The sequence below is a fragment of the Kogia breviceps genome, chromosome 8 (genome assembly GCF_026419965.1).
Source record: "Kogia breviceps isolate mKogBre1 chromosome 8, mKogBre1 haplotype 1, whole genome shotgun sequence".
In the NCBI taxonomy this organism is placed as follows: domain Eukaryota; kingdom Metazoa; phylum Chordata; class Mammalia; order Artiodactyla; family Physeteridae; genus Kogia; species Kogia breviceps.
The window spans coordinates 68,968,862-68,992,071 of record NC_081317.1 but is presented as its reverse complement, the minus strand read 5'-3'; the positions used below and the strand labels follow the sequence as shown (position 1 = coordinate 68,992,071).

The window sequence follows — 23,210 nt, the reverse complement described above, 5'->3', positions numbered from 1 at the left end:
TCTTTGCTTGGTGAAAGGGGACCAAGTTGTCAACTGCCTTGAACGTCCTAGAGGAAAGAGCTAACTTGCGGGACTGAAAAATATACCTGTTGGGAACAAGCCATGTGGCATAACACAAAGTTTTCCAAAGTGTGTTATATGTGTACGTGAGATTATTTTTTATAAGGACATGAACACAGTGTGTGTATGTGTATGTGGAATTTTCTGTCTATGGCTTGTGATACTGATTTTCCACTTCTAATAGGAACTTAGTTATTTTGGTTTTATATACATTTAACATAAAAAGTGATTCTATTTAAGAAGCAATCAGATCTCCTCTACCAACTCTGTGCAATGAGGTGACTGGCCTTCCTTAACTATGGTGAAAATTTGAAGGTTTATTCTTTGGTTTAATCTCCGCACTGAGGAACATCAAGTATGAGTGATACCATATTGAAAAGGAGAAAGATTCAGTGAATTAGTACAAGAAATACTCAACTATCTTCCCACACTCAGCTTCCCAGGTAACTAAGCATTCACCCAACAGGCAGGAAGCTGGAGAAGTCTTCTTTAAAAATATGACCAGCCCAAGAAGAAAAACAAAAATACTGAACATTAGAAGGTCCCCAGTTAAAAAGCCCAGTCAGATGATCCTATATTGAAGTCAACAAAACTCATGCATTCAAATCAGTCTTTTATCACCACATTTTTAAATATGAATAAATACCCAAAGATTATTAGACATCTGAGAAAAGCTTCTAATATGAAAGACAGACCAAAAAAAAAAAAAAATAGCCTGAAAGAAAGAGACTATATAAAGAGAAGAAAATTCCAACAACTTAAAAAGTTAGTATCTTGAGAGAGAGAAAAAAGATATTATAATCAGGAAATAAAACATGATGTTATAAAAAGGAACATAAAAGGAATTTTTTAAAAGCTCTTGGAAATTAAAACTATGACAGCAGAAATTAAAAGTAATAGATGGGCTGGAAGATGAAACTGAAAGTAGAACCAAAAAGTCCAAAAAGTGAAAAAGGAGAACAAAAGAAGGGAGATTATCATAAATGAAAAAATTGAATAAAATTTCCCAGTACTGGAGAACAAGAATGTCCAGATTGAAAAGGCCATCAAAGTTCTAGCACAATGTATGAAAATAGGTCCACATAAACATGAAATTTCAAGAAACTGGGATTTAAAACACAAGAGGAAAAAATAATCACATAGATCACATACAAAGGATCAAAAATCAGAACAGTGTTTGACTTTTCCAAAGCAATTCTGCAAACTGGAAGACAATGGAGCAATTCCTTCAAAATTCTGAAGAAAATGATATACAACCCCAAACTCTGTACCCAGCCAACTACCAAACAACTGTGAAGGTAGTAGAATAAATTCCCTCTCAGACACACAAGAGCTCAAAATCTACCAATTCTTAGGAAGTTACTGCAAGTTGTGCTTGAGCAAATCAAAAAAGAGTTTAAGACACTGATCCGAGAAACAGGAAAGCCAACATAAGAGAGAAGAGGGAAATCTCAGAATGATGGCAAAGGGAAAAAAATGCATATAGTTCAACCTAGTATATCAGAAGCATATGGGATGGAAAAAGTGTGTGTGTGCGTGTGGGCACACGCATGCACATATTAAGAGCTAGAAAGAGGAGTGTGGTAAGAAAATGCTTAAAACTAAAAAAAAAATCAAGAAAATACTACTATATATAAAATATATGACTAATAAGAACCTGCTGTATAGCACAGGGAACTCTACTCAATACTCTATAATGGCCTATATGGGAAAAGGATCTAAAAAAAAAAATAATAGAGTGGATATACACATAACTGATTCACTGTGCTGTACACCTGAAACTAACACAACATTGTAAATCAACTATACTCCAATAAAATTTTTTTTAAAAAGAAAATAAACACCGTTTGTGAAGACATAGAGGTAAATATCAAAATAATAGGTAAACAGAGGCAAAATCCGTTGCCTCTGAGGAGGAGTAGAGAGAGGATGAGGACTACTTTTTTTTTTTTTAATAACGAACTTGCTGAACTATTTGACTCTTTACACTACTATATACACTATATAAGACCTATAGTAGACATCTAATGACATATAAATTCAATAAAAAGAAAATGTTTTTTAAAAAGAAAAGAAAGAAGGAAGGCAAAAAGGAAGAAAGGGAAAGGAAAGGAAGGAGGGAGTAAGAAAAGACACAATGTCCATGAGAGAGGGCCAGATACACTTAACACAGACATTTTAAGGTCTCAAAGGGGCACTTTCTGGAGACAGGAACAGGATCTCCACTGCACTACTGTTAGAGACAGGCACTCTCAAGGCCATTCTTCTTCCACAAATGAGACAAAAACCAAACCAGAGTGAGTGTAACTGTTTAATATGTGCTTAATATTGTTCGATTGTTGAGTTATCTTTTTAAAATTATATATAACACTGTCCCAATAGTTCTCTACTTGCTCTTTGGATGATATGCCATAAACTACCCTTTTCTGAATAATGTTCAGTCTTGAAATTGGTGATCAGTCATACCAGTGTGTTGTAGAGAACAGAAAGAAGAGTGTGCTAAGATTTAATTATAAAAGAAATAATTATTTCAGATGTCTTTATTTACCCTGAGAGTCAAAGCCCCTTCTCCATGATTCTAGCACTCTCCCTGCCCATCCCACTTCTGTCTCCTAAGAATATAACCTTGAGTCCCTCTGTCTACAGTTTAGGAAAAGTTACTCCCTCTCCCTAATGACTTATTTATAATTGTAAAAGCAACATTTGCTAAACTGTAAAAGCAACATTTTCTCTGATAGTGAGAAATTACAGGTAAATCTCAAGTCTCAAGATAATGCTTTATGACATGATCCTTCTCGCATAATTTCTCACCATTCTTTAGAAGAAATGACAGGCCAATGTGTTCACAATCCAAAGGAGGACTATTAACTGGAACAAAATAGCACTATTTTGTCAGTGTCTTTCCAAAACAAGCTAAGCGTCCCAAGTATGAATAAGCCCTGTAGTAAACATGTGATGTTGAATTCATTCTCAGCTTTTTAAATGGGATGAGTCAGATTTTCAGACCTTTAAGATAATTTAATTTTCATTAAACACTATTTATCAGTCATCATAACGCCCAGTACTTTCCAAAATATCACAAAGGCAAAATCCCTGCCTGTAAGGTACACACATCCTCTCCTTTATTAAGTACTATTGTGAGCCAATTATATAAAAATATGATTGATGACATTTCAATATGAAAGAAATAGGAAGATGTGATAAAGAATAAGGAGGGGAGAAGAGGAGAAGAAAACCCAGTTAGGGTGGCCAAGTTAGAAACAAATGCTCTCTTTAGGACTTAAGAGACTCTTTTGGAATAAGGATTATAGTTTGAGTATTTATCTTTTTATCCCTACAGCCTAGCACAGAAAGAACGTGGCACATCCAGGAAATGCTCAAGAAACATTTGCTGACTTAATCTAAGAATCGAACGAGGCCTATTTTGGCATCCATTGTGCCAGAAAGTATTATCCGAATCACTTTTTAGACACAGCTATGTTGGAGAGGCAGCACAAGGAAAGGCACAGCATCTTCTCTGGGAACAGCAGCTCCTTACCTGTTGTTGTACTGGTACTTGCTGTACCACCTGCGTAGGCACTGCTGCTTGACTAGCGACAGATGTCTGTAAAGTCACTGTCGAACCTGTGTCCGACCCAGTCTCTGATGTCTGCATGATGGTCTCTGAAATTTATTAAAATAGAAAAAAAGTTTAAAATGCTCTCCTTATATGACTAGCTGCATTACATTTGTTCTTAATATCCTATACTGAGACTAACTTTCCACTCCCAGAATAACTCTTACTCCACCCAACATACTCATGATATTCCATGCATGTTTATAGGCAATGTTGACCACTTTTAAAATAAATACAGAAAATTACTAATCTACATTTAAATAATCTCCATTAGTACCTCTTATTTTGAGGCTATAAAGGTTGAACTTCATTGAAATCTACCTTCCTTAGGCCTCATCTGTTATAAATTGTTTCAAGCACAATGTAAACTAGTCATATTATAAATTATGTCAAGACACAATTCTCAGAACACAAATCCTAACTGAATGCAAATACGTCATAAACTGTACTTTCTAGACACTTTTATAAACTACAGGATGTCAATGGAGGTGTACAATTTAGAATAAATTATTTCTAAGGTCCTTTCCAACTTTCAAACTTACTATTCACTGATTTTAAAAAATTAATGTATATCCAAAAACCACCTGATATACCCTAAATTTAGCCAAAGGAACAAGCTCACTAATTTTCTTGGCTGTGAGATGATATGGTACTAAAATTAAAGTTTAATTATACTCTTACACAAAGACAGCCAAACAGCAATAATGTTTAATATTTTGAAAGGTAAGAAGGATCACTATTATATAAGTGAGATTTGTAAACAAAGACATGAAATTTTACCTTCTCTCATTCACAGTTCAACATGGCACATTTTTCAGTTCTCATGTGCCTGTCCTACTAACACAGGATTAAATTTTACAGTGTGCACTCTAACAAGTATGGTTTCTTAGACCTTGATATTCCCTTTTGTTACTTATGCAGTCAATATAATAAATGTTAATTTCTTTGCTATTGAGCAGGGATCCCGGGGGGGAAAAACAATATTTAATTGGTAGCCTAAGAAAAATAGTGTATCATGGTTTAAACCTGTGAACAGTATGGTGAACATTAATTTTCCCTAAGAAAATTCTGAAAGAGTATTCAGGTCTTCCAAGTAGAAAATTAACCCCTCTCAACATCTTTTGTCACAGCATGACCTCTTCCAATTTTTTCCCCAAACCTTTTCTATCATCTCATTCAATTTTAGAAACAGACCTCTGAAGATATCTAATCTACACTTATTTCATAAATGAGAAAACTAAAGCCCAGAGAGGTTAAGAGACTGGCTCAAGGTGACAGGACTAGAGAAAGGACTAGGCCTTTTCACTTTGAATCTATGCTTTCTTTACTTTCTAGACCTTGACATTGGTATCACTTAACATGATTGACTATTCTTATTTCTTTGTTAGTCAAACCCCTGAAGCAGCACAATAAAACTTAGAGCATACAAAAGATACAGCAGTAAAGCTATCATTGATAGAGTATTTAACACATGCTATGTCCTCTTCTAAATGCTTTACGTGTTAATTCATAAATAAATCACTCCATGTAACAACCCAATGTGGTTTGTATGATTATAATCTACATTTACAGATGAGGAACCTCAGGCACAGAGTGAAGGTAGCTTGGGGCTTAAAAAACAGAAGGAAAGTGATGGAGACTGTGGCTACCACACCATTTATTTGGGCCAGCTAATGTTTAGCTCAGGGAAATTGTGAATTTATGGGAAGGCTAAACTGTAGCTGCCAGTTTTTCCAATTTTCCAAAAGAAGATTTTTATGTGAAATCTCTCAAGATGGTGGCTAATTAATAAAAAATGTGGCACTGATCTCCAAAGACAGACAGACAGACAGACACACAGACACACACACACACACACACACACAGCCCTTTGTACTAGTATTAAGACCATGGATATGCCTGAAAATGTTTGAAAATGACAGTATTCACTACATAAAACTCTTGCCTAATTAAGATTACTGGAGGACTAACAGTTCTCAAAATTGGGAGAGGGGATACACACATTAGGAACCTTATCTGTGCCTCTTCTTTATTCCACTTGTAGAGGGAAAAAAATACCCTCCCCCAAAAGAAAGCAAATGCCAGTGTCCTTCGATTCATTACATGTTACACTTATAGACAATTGATGCCATTTGTGCTGCAGCAGAGGGCTATTAGTGAGAGTGAGGTGATGCCTTTCTGCAGGGAATGAGGACCAAACCAGATTTTAGATATCATCTTCAGTGAGTTTTTCTTAGCTTCTCTTCCCAACTCCAAGACAGGCCTTTGTCAGTTTAGTACACAAATGAGGAACACAGAGTTGCCAATTATGGGTTCTTGTTTAAGCTGTTCAGTCAAGGGGTGGATGAGATTCTTACAGTTAAGTCACTCAAACTAAAACACCCTCCTGTTTATCCCAGTGTTGGCTGGGAACTTTATCGAGGCTCTCTCGTGTGTCCAGGGGTCTGTACTGCAGATCAGCCTACACACCTTTCTGGTATATGACCCATAATATGACGTCCACTGTTTTAAACCAAATACACAGAAGAATATACATAATGAATGCCTAAAAAATTAAATGTACTTTTAAAGCAATTCCTCAATAAATCACCTGAGTGGGCTTATCTGAAGATAAAAGGCATAGATTTGGAAACTGGCTTCCCATGGACCATATTAGACTCCATCGATAGGCTTTGGCACAGAGTAACTACAAATTAAAATTCTTAATTGTCAACCTTTAAAAATCAGAAAATTTCGTGTTAAAAACCAAATTTTCAGATTCTCTTGAAAAATCTGAAAATCTAGAAAAGGTGAGCCCATATTATGTGTCTTATATGCAAATTATTTATATGGCAATACATATTCACTGGCTTGGTCTTTATAGGCATTTGAGGCATAAGAGAAATACCTAAGCTTTGACTATGTTATTAATAGAAATGTGTAACTAGATGATTGGAGCTAAGATCTTCCTCATTTTACAGATTGAGTCAACTGAGGCCCAGAGATGTTAAGTCACTTAACCAAGGTCAAACTGTGGGAAGTAGGAAAGTGGGAAAAGGGTTTGGATATAACACTAAAACGCATGCACTAAACTACCAGATGAAAGTCTAGAGTTTCATCAGAGACACTAAATAGACAGAAGTGAAGGGAGTAAAGAAAAGCAAACTGGTGAACTTTTAGAATGAGAAAGAGGGAAAAAGATCCCAACTATTTAATAGGAGCAACCTTTACAGAATAGAGTGGGGAAAAGCAGATGATAGAAAATGATGGCTTATATAACTTAGAGAGTCACAGAGAATTTTCCATCCAACCTCTTGCTCTATGTACATACCACATCAAAACCAGCACAGAAAGCCTAATCCAGAACAACCAATAATTGTCCCAGAACAACTTGTTTACTTCCAAGTTACTGCTCATCATCCAATCTCCTTGGCCCCCCTGGATTACAGGGTCATGCCAATTGGGATAAGACCGTACGTAGCCTCTCAGTTTGGTCTCCATCTTTCCTTAATAGACACAACTTCATTCTCCTCTGATTTCACTGTCTTTCTCAAGTTTGAAGAAGAGGCTCTCTTTGCCGAGGCTTCAGGCCTTGAGAGGATCTCAATCACATCCCTGCCAGAGACTGGCTAAAAAGTCATAACCAAAAAAAAAAAAAGTCATAACCATAATTAGGTCTCTCATTTAACAAGTCTTTTCCAGGTGCCACACAATATGCTAAGTGCTTGAAATACATCTTTTCATTTAATCCTCAAAAAAACCCCATAATGGAAATGTTGTTATTTCCACTTAACGAATGAGGAAACTGAAGCACAAACGGATTAAATAACTTGCTAAAAGCCACACAGATGGTAAGTGTAAGAGCCTAAATTCAAATCCAGGTTTGCGTGACTCTAAGGCCCATGATGTTACCACTATGTATATTACTTTGCAAAATCATGATGAAAGGCTTCCAAATGGAAAGCTAGAGATTGCTGGTCTGAACAGCAAATCTTGGGGATTCTCAATCTATCCTATTTGATCTACACTTCAAATAACAACAGTGAGACATCTCTTCTCTCTCTGACATTGAAATTAGCAAGTATTCTCTTTCTACTGAGGCCGTAATAAAACCCAACTAGAAAGTATTTTCTTCCAGAGGCATTTTAACTGATTAATTCCAAAGACCTGATTTAATAGGAGATCAATTTGAATGTTAAAGCATGTTGAGGAGTGTAACCTTCCTGCCAAATTTTCCTAAACAGATCATTTAAACCCACGGACACATTTAGAGTATTCTGGTAGCTTTCCAAAATTTCTTCAAAGCAGGGATCATCACATGAGGGCAGTGTCTTAGCATGCTTCATTTGTAGGTTTTGTTTTAGATCCAGTATAAAGGTTTGTGTGTACATGTGAGGTGTTCCCATTCATCTAGCAGTGGTTTCTGGTGCTTTGTTTATGTTTGAGAGTAATTTGGTTAGTTTAGTTCCTTCACAGCCTCCTTTCAAGTGATATTTGTTTATCAGCCACAAATGCAGTCACATTAATCCATTTTGATAAGCTAAATAAACCCCTGCAGTTAGTCCATGATGCAGCCTATATGTAAATGAGTTGTATATTCTTGCAGGAAAGACATGCACGATTTCAGTCTAGTCATCCTTGCCTAATGTGGCTGTCAGGTGTGTCAAGAGCAACAGATGCTTGTTTGACAAAGGACCTTTTTATTCTGGCTAATTAAGCAGTTGGACACACCCGCCTGTTAACGGTTCTGCTTTGTATAGCCAGCTCTGGCTGAATCATGCGAATCTACAGCTAAATAGGCCACATTTTGAAAGAAGGCTAATTAACCCCTAGAAGAAGGAAAAGAATATTGCAAAAACCCAGCTGCTGAATGCAAAAAGATTACCGTTTCTTCAACCTGATGGGCAAAACCTAGGCAAAGCAAATGTGTTTGGAACAAACATGCATTATTGCAAGTTTCAAGGCATTCAAATGTTCTTTGTGAAACTTCCTGAAGATTATTTAATACACTCAAATTCCCAGCTGGATTCCTTTCATCACACACAATGTACATGCCAGATTAAATGCTTAAATAGTCTGACCTAATCAATTACTTATCAAACAGAACTATATAACTGGGCTCGCTTAAAAATAGGTAGTATCATCTAATTTTTATTGGGGTTCTTCTTCCTGAAATACTTTGCTTTCTAAAAAAAAGCAAAGTCTGCCAAGTTTGGTTCCACTCCACTGACTGACTATATTGTTTTTTTACACTGAGGAATGTAACAGGTTTTAATCCAGTATAGAAAATAAAAACCTGTAATTTAATTTTCAAGTACAACAGAGAACTTCCTTCCTTTTTCCTTAGTACAGAAAAACAAAAGATGGTAATTCCAATTCCCATTTGAACCAAATTAACCAGTATTATTATGATAGTCACTTATTTGTATAGTGAAAATAAATCACACCTAAAATGTGACATTAAAGAATAAATTATTTACTTAGAAACCTGGTTCAACATAAGAGCAGAGAAACGCTATTTACAGAAAAAAATTGTCATAATCTAAAATTATTACTTTAAAAATACACAACAAGGAGTTTAACATCAGTGTGCTTTCACAGAGAAAGATCCCAAGTCATAATAGAAGTTTTACAGCATAAGATTTTATTACTAATATTCTGATTAAGCATCAGCATTCTTGAATAAATGTTAGAAAATAAATACTAGCATATATAATACTCACAGAAACTGAAACCTCTATTAAAATTAGACAACTAAAATAAGTCATGGTTTTTGAAAAAAAAATAGCTGATATGTACTTTCCTGAACATAAAATCAGTATGAAATGTATACATTTCTGACTATTCTGGAGTAGATGATGAAAATTTTAAGATTATTCTAATTCTTTAGAAAAAAATTAAGAATATTAAGCATCTTTCAAAGTCAACAATATAATGTAAAATAATGGGGCATATTAGAATTTATATATATGGCTAAAATAATGTGATAAGTTTTTTGAAATTGACAAAAATATATTGAGCTGATTACCTACAAATGTAAAACTCTATGACTTTGCTTTTTTTCCACTTCACTGAGTACAAATGAAAGAAACTGGTTAAGCTATAAACTATAGTCAGCTTTTTTTACTTAAAATATACCTCTGTGAAAAGTTTATTCATTGTAAAACACAGGGCTTTATCAAATCAATATATCAGGTAACTGAAGAGATGTAAAAGGAAAATTCATGATTTTCTATATTATAAAAGCTCTGCTTTTTTATTTAGGTCTGATGTTGTAATCCTCCTGACTATGTACAATTAATCTTTTATACTAAATTGATCTGTAGAAAAATGATGGAATGATAATAGTGTAGACTGTTCGGCAGTCATCTTCCTGTGATAACTGATGACAGAGATTAATGTTGGCGATGATTAATCAGCACACTAGTAACATATACAGGTTGCCTGGGCAACTTTTTTCACTTTTCAAACAAAGGTTTTTTTTTTAACTAATTCTTCCTTTGACTCAGAATAGATAATGAAAAACTGTTTCTTTGGAGAAGACAAATCAAATTACTTTAACAGTTTTTATCTTAATGAATTAATTTAAAAATAAAACAATCTATTCACATATTACTGAAGCCACACTGCTGAAATGATGTAAGAATTTTGTTATGTGTTAATTGTTTCTAGTTATCAAGAGAAGCTGTTATCAGGCACAGAAGTAATTCTGGGGGAAAAGACCACCAGGTGCTTGTCCAGTCTATTGCTGATTGCATCCTGGCATTTTCTCTCACTCACATTCATGAATTAATAGGCAAATTGGTCTCACCTAGATGATGTAAGCTAAAAACTGGGAGTGCTCACCTAAAAGCTAAAAGAAATGAAAAAGAAAACCAACAAACAAAAATTTCTGATTATCCTACATTTTGCTTACTGGAAGAAGAGTCTGAGAACAAAATGATGTAACATACAGAAAGATTCTTACCAAAATCTATGAGGCAAACTTATAAATGTTTCTTACTATTCGTCAATCCAATCCCGACAGTGACTAGAACCTATGAGATGGAGTATTTAATGATAATAGCACATAGAACTGAAAAATGATGAACGACGAGCATTTTATCATAAATCAATCATTTCATTATAGTAATAAGAATAGCTACCATATACTGAGCATTTACTATGTGATAGATGCTTTACATCTTTGCATACATTTAACCCTAATTTCAACCATGAAGTAGATATTCCCATTTTATAGCAGATAAAAGTAAGGTTTAGAGATTAAGTAACTTGCCCAGGATCACAGAACTATTAAGAGATAGAGCCAGGATTCAAGCCCAGTTCTGTCTCACTCCAATAATAGCACCCTGACACTGGATCCTAGTTGACTACACAAACAGCAAGAGCAGTGAGGCTATTTTAGTGAAATCAACTTTAAAAGAAATAAAGTAGTCTATAGAGACCTAGGGCACTAAGAAAGAATTCTAAATTTGAACAAATAGACACAAACATCACGTGAATGGCAAATACGTACTGTACCTAGTATGTGATCATTATGATGCCATCAAAGCTATAATGCTTATGATATAGAAAAGCATATCATGGGTTAAAAGAGATCTGCACTAACCTTGTTTTCACAGAATATTTTATGGAAGGAAGAGGAAAGAATATGAGATTCGTTTACTTTCAAGAATTTAAATTTATCTTAAAAAGAACAGTCAAATAAGGGTCCATTTAGGTTAGTATCTATACATAATATTACACACAAACACAAAGATGTTCACTCAAGTATTACTTATGACAGCCAATAATAAGCAACTGAAATGTCTGTAATTGGGGAACTAATAAACTATATCCCTATAATTATCCCTAATAAATTCTATATCCCTATAGTGGAATACTATACAGATCTATAAAAGTCAGCATGGAAAGATGTTCATAATACTGTAAGTATAAAAAGCAGGTTGCCAAATAATATGCAGCCTACAGTGTAATTTTATTCACAGATATAAAATTGCATGATTTGGTAAAATTCTTTAGGGTATACAGTAACATCAGTGTAACTCCTAAGGACTCCTGAAATATGGGCCTTCCCAAACCAATGATCATGACTTTGGGTGGCCTCAAGCTAACCTTGGGCTTGCTGGTCAAAACCAACATGAGCTCCAGAGACCCATCTCACCCTGGAGCCATCCCAAAAAGTCAGTCTTAGATTCTGTAAAACAGCCCTTTTAATCCCCAAAATACCTGTATAGTATTTGATCTGTTCAGTAGCTGGGTAAGAGCTCTGTCTCCCTTCCCACTGAGTGGCTCAAAACTCTCAAAGTGGGCTTCCCTGGTGGCGCAGGGGTTGAGAGTTCGCCTGCGAATGCAGGGGATACGGGTTTGTGCCCCGGTCCGGGAAGATCCCACATGCCGCGGAGCGGCTGGGCCCGTGAGCCATGGCCGCTGAGCCTGCGCGTCCGGAGCTTGTGTTCCGCAACGGAAGAGGCCACAACAGTGAGAAGCCCGCATACCGCAAAAAAAAAAAAAAAACTCTCAAAGTGATCTAAAACACAACATTTTCAATGTTTCTAATGGAACAGTCTATTTAAAAAATTTATCTGGAGATTATATCTACAGATCCATTCATTGCTAGTTCCACGATCTGTGTCATTTTCTGCTGAAAGAAGGAAATCTACAGTAATACACATTCCCAAATGTCAAATATGATCCTTTCCTTATGACACTCACCAGAACCTATTGTCCAATCTAGAATAAAGACATGAATTTCAATTCTGCTCCCTTGTATTCAAACTCATGAGAGCAGTGGTGCCTCTTCCACAGACCTCAAACTGGAAGAGGATATAGGTGGTAAATCTAAGTGTTTAGTCCCACCAAGGAAACAGGCACCCCCTTTTTTAAACGAGCCCTAGTGACATCTGTTTATTCTTTCTACATACCCTAAACTTTACACACAAGTTTTATCTTTTTTCCTCTACAGTTACTAGTGGGGTCTTAGCCACACACATGGAAGTATCCATACTATTTTTCTGCAAAGAGAGGGCAAAGACTGGCTTAAAAGGCAGCATTACTTAAAGAGCCACAAAAGAAAACAGGCAGGTAATGTTGTTTCCAAGCAGGATTTTCTTGGGATTTTACAGGGAGTGAAGTAAAACAGGAATTCTTAATTTTCTTCACACCAAAAAAGGCTCCAATAACAACTTTCTTCTTGGATTCTCTTCCCCATGCAAAAAATTTTCCTGTTTTTTTCTATCTTATTTCTTTTTATAAGAGTAAAGAATAGAGCCTTTTGCAGTTCCTAACTATTCCAATGACAGGCTCAAAGAGATCAACACATCTAAAAGGGGAAAATAATACTGTATAATAACATTGCTAATAATGGAAATAATATACCCCACTTTAAATGTACAGTATCTTAAAGAACTGAATTCTCATTACTTCCATTTTTTTGGCAAATGTAGTGAACATGGGAGTGGGTGGACTTGAAAAAAAATCTATATATTCACACATACATAAATTCTGGAAATAATTGCTCTAAAACATAAATGCTATTAATCAAGTGAAATTTTTACACTGACTTTCATTATAAAATGCATATGTACACACTTGGAAAAAATGTTTGGCTAAAAGATGAAAATTAAAACAGATTGAAGATTCTAGCTAACTCTGTGCATTCTCAAACTTAACAGAAAATTTATTTCTCTCTAAAAATCAGTAAAACTTGAAATAAGTCAATTACACTGAACCAAAAACACTTCCTTCGGAGCTTCTTTTATGGAACTGGTGACGCACTCTGAACATGGCTGTCCTTCCAACTCACTCTAAAGCGTTTTCTTGGCTCCAAAAACAATAGTTCCTTCTAAAGTGGGTTATCTTAGGCTATCTCATAAATCTATGGTTAATACCCCTTAGCTAGGATTATTAATATGCTTAAAATCACCTACAAGTTCTTTATTATTAAAAGCTATTGTCATTATGTAATGTTTTATGTAAGTGTGAAATTTCACATAATAAGTTTTATTTCCACACTCCCTCCCCCTCCTAATCTTTGATGGTCTTCCAAGGGGGCTAAAAGAGAGGGGAGAACTCTTCCTTTATTCCTTAAAATACATTAAAAGTAACTGTCCTAGCATTTCTTTTATCACCAAACTTTCTCCTCTCAATTCCCAAATCTAATCAATCACTGGCCAAAGCTTCTGCTTCCTAACCTCTCTAAAATTTAATCTATTCACATATCTTCATCTCTCTGGCTCCATAGAGTTGAGGCCACTCCCTACAACAGGTTCCCAGTGTCCTCAGGATAAACTGCAAAGCCCTCAACAGGACTTTTAAGGTTCTTTAGAATATAGCTCCTGCCTACCATTTTCCAAAGAGCACTATATACAATCCAGCCATATGGAACTACTCTTCAGTTCCCCAATCCTAGAAGGGGAAGTTCCCCAATCCCACTTTAATAGATGAGAAACAAGAAGTTCCTGCTGACTCAAACAATTTTTCCTTCCCACCTCTTCTCCTCTTCATTTTTCAGATCTCAGGATAAATTCCACTTCCCCCAGATAGTCTCCCAAACCACCACCACTCTTCCCTCTCCCTGCCCTCCCTGCTTCTAAATAAGTCTGGGTCTGGTGTTTGTCTGAGTGTTCCTACAGCATCTTATTTTTACTCAGCCAGCAGCAATTATCATATTGTAGTGTAACTGTCTCTCCAACCAGATTATAAACACCCTGAGCACATAGACTGTGCTTATCTTTTTCATCTACAAATATGCAACAGTGCCTAACACAAAGAGGATCTTCAATTTGTTGAATGAACAGATGAATCTACAAAGAGGATGAGTTTAAGACCCTGCTGAAACATTACTATTAAAGTATGCTATATCAGATGCATTTAACACTTAAAAATTGTGTAAAACTATAGAGTTTTCTACTAGAGCCAGTTCCAATCAATTTATTCATTAAGAATGTTTTCTCTTAATTTTATAATGTGACTTCACTTTCAATTCCCATTATGGCAAAATTTTATAACAACCCCCATATTCTAATATTTGTAAGCCTTAACAGATTTTGTGTATAATTTTTTTATAAAGAAACAAGATAAGGATTAAATAAACTCAAATGAGCAAATTAAGTCTTCAGCTATTGCTCTGAACCTCCTGACACATCATTTACTATTTTAATAAGTACACCTGATTCACTGAATTGTGGATTCAAATCCAATGCTCTAATCATGTCATCTTAGAAAAAGTAGCCTGGTATGCTTCCTTTGTTTTTATGAGACAGAAGCACTCAGAGATCTTTAATTTTCATAGCTGAAATGCTAAAAATAAGTAATTAGCCTAACAGTAATTGTTCTAACTTCATCATTAATTAACAACTTGAAATTTATTTGAGCTTGGCAACATTCAACTGACATTCTTATATGTTCTCTTAACAGTCATTGAAACTTTTCACAAAAAAGGGTATTTCAAGAATCCTCTAGTTAAAATTAGTTAACATTTATGTAAGGATTTTACATGCTTTATTTAATCTAACCAGAAATCCTGTGAGGTAGGTACTATTATTATCCCACTTTTATGGATGATAAAACTTAGGCCCAAAGCTTAAATAACTCTATGAGCCCCAAGGTCACATAGCTAAAAATGGGCAGAGTGAGGACTTGAATATACCATACCATCTATTAGGTTCCAGTAGCAAAAATTGTTTTTTTTTCTTTCTTTTTTAAACCCAGCAATATGCTGTATTAGGCTTATAATATGATAATTTAAATGTTCTACAGACCAACTACTATGTAGTCCTGTCTAAATAGCAGACTTTTCCATATTTTTAATCTTCTACAATATAGAAATTGGACATGCTGTAATTTTTTAACCCAGTTGCTAATGTTCCATATGTTACCCTCCAAAAAATATTAATTTCATTTCCAGCAATACTGAGTACCTGACAAGATGGTTGTCTATTCTATTTTGTAGATCTCGGCAAACACTAATAAAAATGCTGAGTCGTGGGTTCTATATCACTTCTGCTGAGGCATTAACACAAATAGGCTTGTTGGAATTTGAATCAGGGCTCAGAAAATGTTCAAAAAAAGTACAATATCTTTTTTTCTAAAATCTTAAGAGTTGAGCTCTCAGGTGCCCACCATCAATTCCACTTCTAAATTAGTAAGAATGACTGGCTGCATCTTCTTAGATGCCAAAAGAACTAGTTAATTCACAAAAAAATTGATTTTTGGTGAAACCAAAAGGTCTTTGACACAAGTGCCAGGAGTTGTTGTTCCCTGATCTTTACATTCACAAATGACCTTCAGCAAGTCCAAGAAAAATATATTTAACGCTACTACCTAATGGCACTGCAATCAAGGGTAGTAACTAGAAAGCAAACAGTTTTAAGGAAGGTTACAGGCCAAAGGCAGTGTTCAGAAATACTAAGCCCCATACCAATGTTCTAGAATAGTCCTCTAGTCCAGCTAACATCTCTATTCCTGCTTGAGCACAGGACCACCTTTCCTTGGCATACGCCAAGTGATTCATCATATACATTGATCTATTTGTTTTGTTACTTCAGTCAAATATTCATATGGGACATATTTTGCTACGGTCATCATAAGAGCAGAGAAAAATTAAAATTTCTCAGTTCTCACCCAGACATTTTATTGTACTTCTTCAATGTCTCATAAAGCCTGTGTTGTGGTGGCCATGGCGCACGAGTGTGAGTGCTCACACACACACATACACACACACACACACACAATATGGATATTTAGCATCAAAAGTTATGCTGGACACATAGTAAGTACATTACACACATGCATATACACACAGAGGCAGAAGACCTTCCAAATAGTTCCAACTTTGGCTATAGGGCATGGCTGAGGAAAAAACACTCTAATTCTAAAGGCAGTACTCTTCCATTACAGTTTCACTGTTCCCCACCCCTGGTAGAGATGGTGATGGGGGTATGATAACACTAAGTTTACTTTTCCAAAAATCAACTTGCTAAGAATCATTCTGCCTAATGGCCAATTTGACAAATTGACCAATTCATTCAAAATTTGTTTCTTTTAACCATTTATCCTGTGGACATAATTTAATAAAATAAAAGTTTTACAGGGCCTTTGAAGATTTATTTGACACTTACATTGATGAGTTCAAAGTTTAAATTTATCTGAAATTTTGCTACAAGCCAGCACACTGTAGCCTACCCATAACTATATTCTGGTATTTCACCATTTTCTGGGCCAATGACTTTTGAGAATGAGCATTTATTTTAAATTAAAGGGCTGTGCATGTCTTGAATATCATGGAGTTTATAAATGAGAACAGGGAAGGTTTATTTCTTTTAACACATTTTTCACCCATTAAATGCATTCTATACTTCTCTTAATTCACACATTTGTTAATCACTGCAACTAAATAAATATATAGCTTCACTTTTAAGCAACTGTAAAGAATTCCATAAATAAAATATCAATGACAAATTTGGCACTCAGCTGGGCTGTACTGATAAATATTTCTGTTGCAAAATGTCTGTGGTGAAATTGCTGTGGAAAAATTAAAACCAAATTAAAAGTAATTAATACTTCCCACCAAAAATTTCAAAAGATTTTGTGACTAATGCAGTGTGATTTGTGATAAATGTTATATGTAATTAATAGAAACATATTTTAGGCAGTTGATAATTTGGAAAACTAGTTCTGAGGCAACTAATAAATCAGAGTACTTGGTAAATTTAACAAAATTGCCACTCAGTGAATTTATGTTTCAGCAAACTGCTTTTAGGAGAAATATCCATTCAGTAAATGATCACTCAGTGAAAAAAAATGGGGAAGGAGATGTAATATGTTTTCAGATAAATGCCCTACTTCTCAGATCACAGCATTTAAACTTAAAAAGTATCCAGGAGATCTAGTTCAGGTCCCCATTTCACAGTGAATCTGAGACCAATAAATCAAATGGATCCATTAGTATCAGAGTTGGCATGAGAATCCAGAATTCCCAATTCCCAGTTAATAGCTCTTTGTAACAGACTACGGTGTGTAAGAGAAGAAAGAAGGAAGACACTCAAAAAGAAGTAGGAAGGCCTGCCAAAAGCTCAAACTGCTTATTACACAATGAAAGAAATATTTGTAACATAGAGAATGAAACCCAAAAATAAGAGGGTCTCAGACATTTTCAAGTTTCTTTCTCACATAAATGATTAAGGTACTCTTTCAGGATATTTAACAAGATTTCAAGTAAGGCAAACTTCGTGTGTGTATGGAGATACCAACTAAAATGGTTCACTGGATTTTATATTCTGTAGAGATTCTGAATCATCTTGCAAAATTGTTTTTTTCTCAGATACATGGAGCACCTTGGTGACCTAGGCTCACTATTTTATTATTACATGGAGTATCTGAGTGTTTCAGGCTCTGAATTTTATTATTACAATATCTCTGTATGTAACCTACAATACACAAACTGACTAACTGCATTTACACTGAAATAAGGAAACCAAAAAAGGCTAATTTCTAGTTTTCCAGGAAGAAGGGGGAGAAACAAAATTCAACACCACGGTAATTGCCATCAAAATAAATAAGGAACAAATTCTGAATTTTCACTTGCAGCAAATAAGTGTAATATTGGGGTGTGAGACGGAAACCTTTTAAATGTAATGACTCGTGTAACAGCTTTTACAAGGTGCACTTTACACTGTCAAACAGCAAGAAATGCTCATAAGGGTAATCAGTTTTAGATGGCAGATTTACAAGCTTTCCACAACTTGTACTATTTATTCATGTTAAAATGTTTTATAATTACTTCTTTACATATTATGTTCATGCTTTCTTTTAAAAAAATTTAAAAATTGCTTTGTACAAATATAACTCCAAAACCAACCATATTGCTTCACTTCTTTACTCACATACTGAGTAAAGTACATTTTGATACATACTGTTGGTTTTTAAGACCTCATAAAGTGTCCACAACTAATTTACACAGTAGTACTTCTGCAATATCAAAGGACATTAAAGCTGGGTGAAAGCAAATACCTCCCAATATAACCTGCTCAAAAACTGCATTTTTTATGTCACTTTTCTTACGAAGGTAATATAAATTATTTTCTTGTTGTACCCAAACAGTAAGCTAATATGTACATATTATATTCAAAACCATATGCAAATATGGGCTGATTACTTCTCATGGTTCTGCAGAGTCATTTTTCATACAAACCAGATTTACAAGGATGGTTTTTTTCTCAGTGCAACTGAAAGGTTATTTACAATGAAAACTCCATTCTCTTTCCTTACAAGGTTTACTCAACACTGAATGATATATTTTTTTTCATTAAGACAACAGTAGAATTTTTTAAATGTAGGCTAATGAAACAATCATTCTCCCTCACCCTTTCTTTTCCTTTCCCTCTCTTTCCTCATGTCCCTTTCTCCTTGTCTTTTCTCCCTTGCCTCTTTCCCTTTTACCCATCCTGCTCTACCTTCCCAAGTATAAAGACCTAGTTAGTCCCATAGTTAAATAGTAGCCACACAATAACGCCTCCCAATTGCTCTAAAGCTGAGTCAGCAATGTAGCTTAATTATGTCAATCATTTTTTTTGAAATTGTCCTTGTACATCTTAACAACTAATTTTGAAATTTTCCAGAGGCTTGATCCTACAGTCACATCATTTCAATCATTATAGACATCAAAAACAACAGCTAAACTATTTTTCAGTACTTACAGATAAGCCACGTGTCCAAAGTATTTGGTATCTCAAAACAAAGCTTACAGTGAAATTAGATCACCTGTGCTGAATATTCCTGGCTTGTACTTTCCAGACTACAGTAGAACCACGTTATAATAAGACCACTAACAGTCAACACTAGTCACATTGTACCACTGAAGTAATTATGTTTAGAGCAATGTAGGCTCAGAGACTCTAAGGTCAGACAGGCCCTTCAAGGTAAGACCTTGAGTCATAGTCTAGGCCATGGTCTGTTTGAATCTCCACAGTGAAGCTCTACCATACCACTTGACCAGGGATATTACGAATTTAAGAATTTAGCTCTTAAGGTGACTTCAAGGTAACTCCACTTTATTTTTGTTTTTAAGTATATAAATAGTAATTAGCAGTAGAAGCAAAGGCTTCCAACAATTGAATAAGGAAATATTTATTAATTCATTTTGCTTTTTTTCTTCCTGAGAAGACTAAACAAAAATACCATTTTCTTAGGGTAAATATATTGAGTAAAAAGTCATAAAAGAAAGGTGCAAAGGGTGAAGCTGACATTTATTTCTGCAGTTCAACAGCTGTTGCTCCAAACCCATGTAAGTCAGTGAAACCCAAGTTGCTGAGGTGGCTTCCAGAGATGCAACACGACTGCAACAAAAGCTATCACCTGGTTCCAAAACACAGGAGGCTGTCCATTTTTTACTCATGCCAACCCCATTACAAAGTTATTTTTACAAAGAGAGGGAAATGTATGACTATCTTTGAACTTCCAGGAAAAAATTACAAATTTCTTACTTTTTAACTTATCGTTGCTAGCAATTCTAGTGTTAAATTCATTTTACTTCCAAATTGAATATTAATAAAGCTACCACCAATGCTAAAAATCTATTCATTGTTTAATGTGAGTTGAATAAAAAATCAACAAAGATAACAAAGCAATCATAAAATAAGATTCCAATGTGTTATATATTGATGAATCTAAAAATGGCACATCTTAAGTTGGTTCTTAAAGCACAGGCTTTATATAAATGAAAATTTATCTCAGTTTAACAAGAAAAACCAAAAAATCCAAAAAGCTCTTGCCTTGGGAAATACAGAGAATACGTAAGTTTCTACAAACTTTGTCACTTTATAGCAACATCTAATTTTTTTTCAGTTACAACCTATTCTCCTAAAGAGAATTTGCCCAACATCTACTTATTCTTAGAACATTATTAAAATATTTGTTAAAGCATAACAGAACACATAGCAAGTAGAACTTTTTAAGTACACTCAATTTACCCCAAAATTATTTTGTTCAATATTATGAATAACACTCAACAATAATTAACAATTCATAATTTAAGTGATTTATGTTCCTAAGACTATATAATCAAGTTATTTTTATACATGAGTTAAATTAATATTTTAGGGATATTTTATATAGTTTGTGATTTGTTTGATTTGCTCAGAAGTGAACTCTTTTCCTTCTATTTTATTTTTAAATGGCCCACCTTCAGCATTTAGATTATGCTTCTTTTATGTATAGGTTTAACTTGAGGGGGAAAAAACCCACCTCAATAGAAAAAAATTATCTACTGATAATTTATTATCTACTGAAGAGACTGGACACTATTTTTTGAAGAATTCATCCCTGCTTCCTTTTCTTCTTGCTCTGAAGACAAGAAACCAGTGCTTCCTGAATGTGGAATTTAACCTACTAGTTCACTGCTTTTTAACACCTTTAGAGTCAAGATAGTTGGAACAAATATAAGCTAAGTTCTGTAATACAGCAGTTCTCCTGGCAACTGTGAGTAAGGCTGCAAGCAAAAAACCTTTTAAGCTTTGTTGCATGGTATCTCAGTGTGGGAGGATGAATACTAAGTAATAAATTAGGAAACAGAAAAAAAAATTATACCCTCCACCTAGATAACATGAAGAAATTTAAGGCTGGTGTTTGGTACCCAAAAGATTCTACCAATAAATCAGAACTGCTCTCTTCCAACCTCAGCTCCTCAGTTATATTCAATTTTTTTTTTTAAGCCACCATTTATCATTGAGTGCCTACCACTAAATTTAATACTTTAACTCTCATTACAACCTTGTAAAAATGTTATGTTGTTCTCTACTTTATAAAAATGGACACTGAGGTCCAGAAATACTTTTTCAAAGTTTTACCACCAATAAAAGACACCAGGACCCACATGGAACTCCATCTGACTATAAAATCTATGTTCTTGCCATACTCCAGTCTGCTTGAAGTGTTGTGCTTGTTTTTCATATTTCCAAGTTAATAGAAACAAAATTAGGGTTTCACATTTGAAATTTTCACTTTTATGAGAATGGCACTCTTAAGAATAAAATCATGGTCCTGCAAAGTCAGTGAAAAATTTAAAAACATCATGGCCTTCTTTAGTGTTCATTCCACACGCCAGTTTGAAAGTCCCCCAGAAATATTTGGGGTTTTACCAAAAAAGCACATATATCATTTTAATAGGTACCATAATAAACTAATAAATTATGCTCACAACATATGTGCACCACAAATTCAAAATTCACTTGTAGAATGTAGGTCACTGCCTTTAGATACTGGAAAAATGGCAAGATTAGGGAAGCCTTAACTTTCCTGGCTGCCTCCTCTTTTATTCTCTAACCAAGACTATTCCCTGAAAATACGTTCTTGTCCTTCTGTGTTCCACTATGCACACACTGTCCCTTGAATAATACTGCAGCCTTAATGTTCACTTGTATATTATGATGACTTTCAAATCTACTGTCCTTCTTCTTCTTCTCATCGACCTAAATTCTAATAGGAACTGCCTCTTTGCAAATGCTATACAATGAGGCGCAAGATGATATTCTCTCTCATACACCTCTCTCTGTCCCCTGCTAGAATGTAGAGGCTAATGTCTCTGACTGCCCTAGCCTCTAGCCTTCCTGAAGCTTTATTCACAACTTAGATCTCCCCTGAACTCTGAACCTATTTGGTTTAATTACCATACCCATTAATGGTAATCTCATCTACATTAACTTTATCTTCCCTGACACACATAACAAATGTTTCCAGGTCTAAAGGACAGAATAAAGTTTGAAGAGATACTTGACTGTGAAAGTAAACTAAAAGCACTTACTTCGGAGTCAGGCAATAACTTCCATGATCCTTATATGGCAAGTATATTTGAAGTCCTACAGTGTACCAAGCAATTTAATTAACTAGGTACTTTATAAATGCTATTCCATTTAATTTTGACAATCAAGATAGAAAACAAATATATGAGCACATAGGACAACAATGCCATGAGGTGATTATTATCTATATTTTAGGGCATAAAAATTATAATGGTTAAATAATTCATCCAGGGTCATATATCTAGCAAGCAATAGTGCTAGAATTCAAATCTAGACCTAGCTGACTTCAAGACCATTATTCCTTACATTATGCTATGTTGGGCCTATTTTTGCCACTTACTGCAGTCACTTTAAACTGAGCCTCATTTTGTTCACCCACAAAAAGGAAGGGTGTTATTAATGTTCTTATGGGAGGAGCAACAAGCCAGTAGGAGGGCATGTGAAGTGGGGCACTTTTCAAAGTTCTCACATATACACCAAATACGATTCCAGTATGGTCCTCCAACCCACTGCCCCAGCTGCTCCTGCTGAGAACCACTGGCTTTTCTTATACTGTACAGAAGGTGGTATAATATTACATGATGGTACAGTATGACAAGTTAAGGAAGCATACTGTAAACCATACAGTAACCACTGAAAGTATAAAACAAAGAGGTATGGCAATAGCCAAAAATAAGATAAGATGGAATCATAAAATTACTCAAGTAATCCAAAACAAAGCAAAAAAGAAGAAAAAGAAACCAAAGATTAGCTAGGAC

At 34.9% G+C, this 23,210-nt stretch overlaps 1 protein-coding gene across 6 annotated transcripts in view; it reads right to left on the bottom strand.

Moving 5' to 3' along the window:
* Positions 1 to 23,210, bottom strand: part of RFX3 (regulatory factor X3) — a 294,590-nt gene that overhangs the window by 158,381 nt on the left and 112,999 nt on the right. For all 6 annotated transcript variants that reach the window (XM_059071874.2, XM_067040152.1, XM_059071890.2 and 3 more), the window contains one exon: positions 3,599 to 3,723. In XM_059071874.2, the coding sequence (XP_058927857.1) occupies positions 3,599 to 3,723 (125 nt within the window). The remainder of the gene's footprint in view (positions 1 to 3,598; positions 3,724 to 23,210) is intronic.